Source organism: Ptychodera flava, chromosome 1 (assembly GCF_041260155.1).
Source record: "Ptychodera flava strain L36383 chromosome 1, AS_Pfla_20210202, whole genome shotgun sequence".
NCBI classification, from domain to species: Eukaryota; Metazoa; Hemichordata; class Enteropneusta; family Ptychoderidae; genus Ptychodera; species Ptychodera flava.
The window spans coordinates 52,943,137-52,953,136 of NC_091928.1; the positions used below are offsets into that span (position 1 = coordinate 52,943,137).

A 10,000-nucleotide genomic window follows, 5' to 3' on the forward strand; every position below is an offset into this window, starting at 1 on the left:
GTGTTTTTAGCGCGTCAGCCGCGCCTACCAGAATCCTCTTTCTCTTCTTTGGAAGTTTCGCCCTGGCCTGGGCATGCGTGTAGTACAAGGCAAAGTTATTGACGATGACGGGTACCGGGAGTGCGATGGTCAAGACACCAAAAACTGCACATATCGCCCCGACGATCATCCCCGACGGAGTTCGGGGAACCATGTCGCCGTATCCGACGGTGGTCATGGTCACCACGGCCCACCAGAACCCAATGGGGATGTTCGTGAAGTCGTTCCTGGCGCCCTCTTCGGCCAGCCACTTCTCGGCGTAATAGACCAAGCTAGCAAAGACCAGAATTCCAAGACCGAGGAAGATAATGAGAAGAAGTAGTTCCTTGGCGCTGGCCTTGATAGTGTGCACGAGAATTTTAAGTCCGCTAAAATGTCTCGTCAGCTTGCCGATACGGAATATCCTGACAATCCTGGCGAAGCTGAGAATGTCATTTGCGGTACCGCTGACATTAACACCGGCTATTTTACAGATGGCGTCGATGTAGAACGGAACTATGGCCAAAAAGTCTATGATATTCTGGGCACTTTTGTAAAAGTCCAATTTACTTGGACAGAATGTAAAACGTAGAATAATTTCGACAGTGAAAAAGGTCACACAGACCGCTTCGATGTAAAAGAGTTCGTCTTTAGGGTGGTAGTCCACGATGGTGGTTGTGTTGGTGGATGGGTCGTCTTGGTGTACCGGTTCCTGGAAGGTACTCGTTGTTTCCAAGCAAAACGTGATGATGGATATACAAACAAACATCAGAGAAATGGCGGCCAGCAACTAAAAAATAAAGACAAAGTTCACTCAAGTTAATATAATGTTCGGTGATGTGTTAGTTTTTTATTTACTCCATCATCTAATGGGTACGATCCCATTTACAGGTACCCATCGCTCAATACCCAATTTGGAAATGCTGAGAAAAGTGTCTTGCTTGATTGCAAAACAGCATGTCAGAGTCTTGAATCACCATCTTTAGACCAGCAGCCCTAAGTCTGCTACTCCGCTACCCTTTAATCGTCAGCCCGGCACTGCCGTACTTGCCCACTGGGCCGTGATACCTCTCTCAAAACTTCCCCACCAGTGTTATAGCAAAGAATTTATGACATCATATATCATCAGTCACTATTGGAGTACCAAAATTAGGAGCATGTCTATAGAAGGTAGGGCTTGTGGTGAGGTATGACTCGATTATTTGCTGTTGATACGACGCTTGACTTGGAGCATGAGAATCTTTAGTGATTATAGCAACACTGATGCTATATATATTTAAATTTATTTGTCATCGTTCTGTATTTCCTTTCGTTACATTGTGCTGTCAATCACGGGAATAGCAACTCTAACGTGCCTGTTTACCATTTGTAAGTTTTGTAAATTTTTCAATGATGTCTCTTCACTAGTCTTCCTTGCATAGACATTTTCATCGACAATAACGTTGGAGTTCTAAGGACGCGTTGCGTGAACGCATGACTCCAGCATATTGCAGTGACGTAAACACAATGCCTACACTAGAGGCTGTGAAGCACTGTGTTTGTACACTGGGTATTTTGTGACGTTTTGCATGTTTTTAATCTGTGGAATATATATGATGTGAATTTGTATTTCATTGAAAGCATATTCCATCATTTCTACTCTAGGCCACGGTGTCTCCGTATAGGCTGAGTAAAGAAAAGGGATAAATCATTTGGCGAAAAGACTTGGGAAGATAGATCATAGAATGATAATTATAAGTTATCCTTTAATTAATTGAATGCATTCGGGCCAACCAAAGCCATTAGATATAGTTACTAAGCTATTTAGCAAATCAAGTCTATTAAGAGTTTACTGCAGAAATTATTATTACAGAGAATCCGAAATTCCATTTATTCTGGTGTATCGATCGAGAGACGTTAGCAAAATTAGTCTATGAGTTTTGAACAAATTTTGACACGGTTCAGACTTTATCTATCCATGTATGTTTCCAAGTAAAAATGTCGAAAATCTGGAAACTTCTGCGTGAGTCATTGAACTTTTAACGCGAAAGCAGTCGACATTGTTTACGTCAGAGGTAACGCTGAGATTGCAATATACAGAAACGCAGTATGGATTTTTATTTCACGCAAAATTTTGTTAGAAAATGTTGGCGGTCAAAAGGTTAAAAACAGCAAGACTGGCGGCAGTCGATATCGGCAGTCGTAAGTTTCTGAGTGTTAAAAATTGCAGTGCAGCTGCCTCCTACAAAGACTCTTCTATCGACAAATATCTCTCACTGACGCCTCTCGACGCCAGTATGTTTCTACGGTGTTTCTTCGCCATCTAGACCAGAAATATGCCGACAAAAGCACCACGCAGGCGAATCATCTTTGACCGATTTCACTGCCCCTGTCTCGCTCATTAATTTGAATAGGAAAATTCGTGTCGAAATCACTTAAATTAGATTTACGGGAAAAATGGCATCTTGGTCACAGGGATGAGTAATCATGAGAGATTGTTTGCATACAAAATTGATAAAATATCGTTTATTGCCCTACTATTATGCTAATTGGTCAGGTCTGAGCGAATGATATTGGAATAAGGTTTATAGTTTCTTATGTTTTTGTGCTCATATTTATTGCTGCTGCTGTTATCCCGTACTGATCTGTCAACGGCAAAAAAAAATCATTTCAACTCAAAGAAAACGACTCTTTAATCAGGAGAAAAAGGTTCGGACACGAAGAAGTTAGTCCTGGCGAGGCTATAAAGCAATTTTATTTGCAATCATTCTGCAAGAAGGGCCTAAAAAACTAGTCTACCCTTACAAAACGCCAATATATGTGAAAGCTCCGTTCAATGACTTTGCTGCAGCGCATGCCTGTTAGAAACTTTATTCATAGACTCCAGTCAGTTTCTAGATTTCACGACCTGAGAACCGTGACGTACCACGAAAGGCCTGAGTGGGTTTAACTTCCTAATAGATTTGTCTGTAGTGATATTTGACCAGGTTGTGATTGGACAAATAGACCCACCACCACCAGCCACTTGGATGTCGAGATACTCGCCGAAACACTTGTTGACAGAGATGTGAGTTTACAATCCACTGCGCGTACCTAAATGCGAGAGCGATAACTTCTTGACCTGGCCGATATTTACACAACTGTTCACTATATCAGTAAAAAAGAGCGCGGAAATAATTGGGAATCGGAGACTTTCAGTCTTTGCATTCTTTGAGGTTGCGTATCACCATAATTCCTTGGGGTATGGTATTAATATAGGATGTCAGTATTCTCGTTTTCAATCTTGCAAACATCTGCCAGCAATCTGCTATTTTAGCTTTGTGCATCTTTTCATCTACAAACCAAGCGAATTCGATGATCTGCATTTAGCTTGAACGTTCGACCCTAAGACGCGAATCCCTACTTGGCAAGTGTTAGTATAATTAGACGAAATTCGGAGAAATCTCTAACTTTCGGATTATTATTATTATATAGGTAAAAATATCGTTGACACTTTGCGAGAACTTCGAAAAATTCTCAAGAATGCGAAAATTCTGTGGTTCCTGTTACGGCCCATGAAATATTGCGCTATAAAGTAATTTTTACTTTAATAAATGGGTATAGCATGCCATAAATTGATATAAATGTCAGGGGTCGATATCAGTTCCTCGGTAACGACCAATTGAAGACGGTTATGTTGGTTTTTTCACGTTTACTGCATTTGGCACATACAGGGATCTCACAAAGGTCGTTCGCTTATATCAAACAATAAACTGCAGTGCCTTTGACTTGCAAGAACCCGCAGTCATCGTTGCAGTATGTGTGAGTGTGTTCTGGGCTAAACTTGACTGAAATTATTTTACAACGTCGAGTACAAAGGCCCACACTTAGAAATACGTCCCCCTATGAATCACGTGACATTCTCGTCAGTTGTTGTTGCCATGGTTAAGAGTAGTAAAAGCAAATGTTGACCCGGTCCTCAAAGATACCGATAAATCGATATCTTATCATAAAGAAACTACTTGAATTCCACTCTCGCCTTTCCTATCTCCCTCTTTGTAGCTCGCAAAATGTTAATTATTTTACAGATGAAACCACATGTTTTTGACAACAGATCTGTTTACATCGTGAAACCCATGGCTGAAATTTTCACATTCCTAGAAAACAGTCGTACTCACATCTTTTTCCTCTGGAGTATTATATGATTCGAAAAATGACTGCCGTTTGGATATTATATGACAAGGCAAATGCAAATGAAATCAAAGGTGTAAACAATAAAATAAACAATCCATTATATTTAGACTTTTCGCGAAAGCATTTTAGAAGCTCAATGACAAATTCAAGCAAGGCAACGGAGACAGACACACCCAGAGACATATACAGGGAAGAGATAAAATAACACAAGAAACGGATAGACATTTAGAATAATACAGACTGGCAGATAGATAGACAGAAGACTAGCCGACTGCCAGGAGGGAGTTTAAAAGCAAGTAGCAAGGAAAATGTGGCGGAATTCAGCAGAATCTGGAAAAGGATATCGTATGAATTGAAAAGATAAAAAAATCTTTTCAGAGACAATAGGTTATACTTGGCGTCAAAATGACCTAGAAATTTACTGTGGTGTATTTAATAATATCACGATACTAAAAAATAGTCGCTAGCGTTGCATGTTACATATCGCCAATTTGAGCGTAATAATCATAAATGTCTTAAAATGCTCTCAATGTTGCTCAGGGGTTTAATAAATCTTGTCTGACATGCTGACAAGTTGTGTTTGCTCGTTTAGACGAAAAGCAACTTGATGTCTTGTTTTCGATTAAGTCGAAGTCCGGTATTTTTCAACATTTTCGGGTATCGTTACGTTACATCGAGGGTTGTTATAAATAGGTACTTCTCTTATCCTCCATAATATTTTTCAGAGATTGGACAAGTGGCAAGTGATACCGTCATTTTAAATCATACACGATAACCCAGCACAAATGGATGACCTTGCGACAGAGGTTAAGTGCATAAAGTGTCGGGAAAAAAGCATATGGTTTTGACACAAGGAGGGATCGTTTCCAGAACGCATGACGTCATCGACATCTTGTTTGGTTTTTCCAGCGCGTCAATAAATCCTTCAAATGTGCGGACTTATTTGTTCCAGGATTCAAGCAGCTTGTATTTCAACCCACATTGTTCTTTTTCCACGTTAATCAATTTTGACTTTGCAATTTTGATCGCAAAATAGCTAGAATTCAATCTTGGATTTTGTGAATAAAGGAAGAAGTGTCATTATTAGGTTATTGAAAAGGAAATGATATGATGTAATGTTGTATCGATGATTCACTTATAATATTTCCGTCAGCAATATCATAACAGGGACATCGCAGAACTAATTCCAATATGCTACACACAAAAGCATGTAAATACATATGTACTTGTATGTATGTATGTATGTATGTATGTATGTATGTATGTATTGTATGTATGTATGTATGTATGTATGTAGTATGTATGTATGTATGTCTGTATGTTGTATGTATGTATGTATGTATGTATGTACACATGTTAGAGCAGGCTACAAGAAATTTTCACTCAGGGTATTTCATTCTAGAAGAATTCGAAATAATGTTTTTATTAATCGGACAGGTTTCAAAGAATAATTCAAGTTTCAGTGTGGATTTGTTCTTTTTAGGTATATTGTCATGATACAAACAAGTAAGTTTGAATCTCACGTGATCTGTTTGGTTTCAGTATTTGCGTCACTTATTAGCTGTCATGTTATTCTGATTGGTTAGTGACGCTTTCATAGGAATAGAATCGCGAGTTACCCCAGTCACCCTGGGTGACTGACTCAGCCGTAAACACAGTGTCTGTTTTGCGCACTCATCATGTCAAATGTTCTGTGAGTCATATCAGCTTTTTGTTAATTGTCTGTAGTTCACCACCTTACTTTTGTCGTCTGCGTGAATAATCCCCCAATCACACAAGAAAACGGTCAAACGTATGTAATTCTCTGGTTCCTATACGAGCCCTTTGATTTGTGATCTGTAACAAATGTTTCTGAACGTGAGTGAACGTTGTTCTTCTGTGTCGCTGTTTGTCTGTCACTTCGGATGCTGGTTTTATTTTTTTAACTGTTACGCTGTACTTATAGTTTTGGGAGCACAACCACTCCACCCGTCCCCCTTTCGTTGACTGCTGCCTTGTTTTCATGCTCTGCAAATCAGATACCCCATTACGCCTTATATTTCGTAAATCACTTGGCAATATTGGATACCTTCCTCACGGCTCTAGATTTTCCGAGAAGACATTCAAACTGACATCTCAGTTACTTAGATGAAGTGAATGCTGCGGAAATCTGCCTGTCATTTTGACAACCATTCTTTACCGCTTTTGTCATCGCAGATTCCACTCTCTGTGCGCCCTTGGTTGCCAGGTTAAAAGTTAGGCCGTTACCAGCGAAAACTCAGCCACCGTGTTGTTTAGAGTGAGTGTTTCGATTTGCTCAATTGCACACACTACAGCAATATTGAACACCTCCCTCTGTCAAAACACAGGACCCATTTCACGGTTGTCAGCACTATTCCTGGAAAATATTTTCTCCTCAGAATCAAATTCTTAGTGATGGACTGACGCATTTTTTATTGTTTTCGTTTTTTGGTCTTTTTCTCGATGTAGAGAATCGAGGATATATGTTGAGCGTGCGGGTTTGTGCGAATATGCGCAGTGTGTACATATAATAATCATCGACTAAAGAGTGACAAACTTAGATCGAAAGCCAAACAGACGGATAGGCTGCGGTACGTGAGTATTTACAACAATAAATAAAACATTCTTTTTCTCTTATTAAGAATACTTGGTGTGCTGCTTCCAAACAATATGTTTACAAACAACTTAAACGATGCAGGATAGTGGATAAATTACCAAAATATCACTCTACATATGGAATAATTTCCTTTATTATTTTTTTTTTTTGGGGGGGGGGGGTGTATATCGAAGTCGTTGGTGTGTCTGTCAGTTACTGTCTGTCGATCATTATAGACGTACTGCGCAACTTTAAAATGATCACGACAGGAGAGATATTACAGTCAATGAGAAAAGTGACGGTTGTGGTAACAGGCGAAAATCCAAGTAGTTTTAAAAGCGCAAAAACCGAAGAAAAAATGGCCATCATGACATTATATTAGTTTCCAAATGTAAATTGCAGGACCATAAAAAAATTGTGGTCTCAGGGGACAGGCCGGTTTTCTTAATACGGAGTAACTTGGTATATGTGTGCAGATTAAGAAAATGGATAGGTAAATGTGATGGGATCGGTAATGCAGGTGGACAAGCAGGTAAATCGGGAGACTATCGACTTGAAAAAGCAACAGGGCGACAGATAAACGTGCAAAGAGAGCGATTGTCAATATTGATACGAACAAAACCAGGGACAGGTGTATTTGCTTCAATCTCTCATACTGCAACAGAAGGTTAGTTTTGTGTTTGACATCGTTAATGTTTAATACATTTGATATGCAATGAAGTGTTGTAGAGCTTGATAATTTGTATGCTTACTAAGTTTCATGAGCTGATCCAGCTGATGGCCTCACAAGTTTTTCACAGGGTGTTAAAGCTCTCTCTCTCTCTCTCTCTCTCTCTCTCTCTCTCCTCTCTCTCTCTCTCTCCACACACAAAATATGTTTCGTACAACTGATCTCTTAAAGAAACCAAAATAAAATATGTCGAAGAACACAACCATAAGCAGCTGTGATAAAGATTATTATACAAAGACAAACTTGCCGGTATCTGTCCGTCAGCACGCACGTTGGTATCATATAATACGGACAAACATACGATCGCAACCAGCGCCATAATATGAACTTGAAGCAAACATGAATCAGTATTTGCTATAATATGAAACGCTTGTACCGAGTCCTTTGATCATTCACATCACCGGTGATAAAGTATATTCTTTCCAAGCTATGAGAAATAACACTGCAATTTCTATGACAACGGATGGGTGAAACACATAACAGTTACGTGTAGTACAACAAACAGTCGATACTTTAATGTGAGAATTGTGAAGAAAGAAGTTTATATGGACTGGAGATAAAATTGATAAGTCAAATGAATTACAAAAGTAAAATACGTTTGTGTGTCGGTCGTGTTATCTTCATGTTAGTATTGATGAGCACCGTTTACGTTGAAATTTTCGAAATTCAATCCATAATTTAACGATCACGTGTTTGTTACTTCCCCGCCCTGACTGCAAGCTATCATAACTCGATGTCTTCAAATGTTGATAGTTACTCTCCCCTTAGCATATTGGTACCATGAATGGTTTTAGAAGCAGATAATAAGCTTGATACTTGATTCAAATCCTGCCACGGTGTACCAGTAAGCGAGGTTTAGGAAGATGCCGTGGGTATAGGCAATGTTATGCATGTACAGTATTCTTGGGTATGATGTGAAATACACACTGGAACACTGACGCAGTCCGTCCCAAGGGGTGTGGATATCGGTCCGTGAGGAGTGGAAGTTGATAAATTTAACCATCATGTCAAACGCCTGCTTATCACTCGATATACTGGATTAGATGTTTGAAAATCGCAATTACTATGGTAACCGTATGGTGTAATTCTCGAAAATATCAGTTTATTTAGAAGAGTACTTGGAGCCTTTGAAGAGAATCTGATAAATGAAGCAAGAGCCTTACGTACGTGCCAGTCGGCCTTGAAAAGTTCATTGTATTCCGAAGAAACTGCATGGGTAAAAAGTGCTAAAATCAATAATCGAAATAAATTTGCACGGAGGCTATTATAATACGGGTAAACAGTTAGCCAACAAGAGCGTTATTCCGGTAGTACGCGCTTCAAAAGTGAAAGACTTAAATTCTTGCTCAAACTTTGCTCAATGAAATTTTCAGCCATACTGAAATCAAGAATACAAATCAAGGGTTCGATACCCTAAAAAGTTTGATACTAGTGAATCAAATTATCTGACATTTACTGATATTTGAAATTCAAAATGGTTGCCATCCTGGTGGTAATGTTAACTCTACGGGAAAAAAAAATTTCGATTTTCACAAAACTAAACGGCGGTGAATTTTTCTTACTCCATAAACTTAAGAATGAGGCTCTATAAGTGGTAGATTGGAAATGAATTGTAAAAGTTTGAGAGACCAAGTATACTTCGCGGAACGACAGGTACGTATTCTTGCTGGTGTGAACGCAAGAGCAGGTTCGGTTTAATTTGAAAATGAAACCTCTTTTTCTTTTAATATGGTTTAATTGTCTCGAACGCATATTTTGTCTTGTTTTATTGCTTAGCTGCATTTTGAGAAATTGATTTTGAAGGGAAATGCCAGAAGTGGTAAATTCACAAATTTAATTAATGTTAGGCGCAAATTACAGTACCGGCATATCGCTCACAAATTCTGAACATAGATACATATTCAAGTCACTAAAATCAGTTTTGAAATTTTAATTTCTCGATTTTATAGCTAATTTAATAAATAAAATGAAATAATATTTGAAGTTGTTATACTTACCGTTGCCCACCTTGATGAGTACGGCTCTTCGAAAAGAGTCCAAATTTTCTGTTGCCATTTTTCCCACGTCGTCGCCTTGGCGAAGCCTCCCGACTCTTCGATGCCGAACCGCCGGGCGATATCGTCCTCTTCGTCCTCCATGGAGCAGTCCTCCCAGTCGGGACCGTTGAGTTTAGCCAGCGTCTCCTGGGCGTCCCTGTGTTGCGTGTACGTGGCCCAGCAGCAGGGCTCGATTTGCTTCTCGTCGATGCCCCAGAACTGCAACTCTTCCTCGAACAGCGGCCCGCACACATCGTTGGGACAGTGTAACTTGCCGGTCCTGTAGTAGTTCAAAATCTCCAGAAACACACCGGGATGGCGATCGAAGAAATACTCCTTAGTTACCGGGTCGTAGTCGGCGTTATTCGCCGTTGTTTGGCTCAACCAGGTCAGCCGCGTGTCCGAGATATTTCTCAGCGTCGACCGGTAAGTTTCGTGTCTAACTCCGCCGACGTTGATGTAAATTTT

General features: G+C 39.6%; 1 protein-coding gene across 2 annotated transcripts in view; it reads right to left on the minus strand.

Moving 5' to 3' along the window:
• Positions 1 to 10,000, minus strand: part of LOC139140801 (potassium voltage-gated channel protein Shaw-like) — a 24,434-nt gene that overhangs the window by 7,955 nt on the left and 6,479 nt on the right. For both annotated transcript variants that reach the window (XM_070710223.1, XM_070710231.1), the window contains 2 exons: positions 9,494 to 10,000; positions 1 to 808 (listed from right to left, as the gene is read on the minus strand). The exon at positions 1 to 808 is cut by the window's left edge and continues 123 nt beyond it; the exon at positions 9,494 to 10,000 is cut by the window's right edge. In XM_070710223.1, the coding sequence (XP_070566324.1) occupies positions 1 to 808; positions 9,494 to 10,000 (1,315 nt within the window). The remainder of the gene's footprint in view (positions 809 to 9,493) is intronic.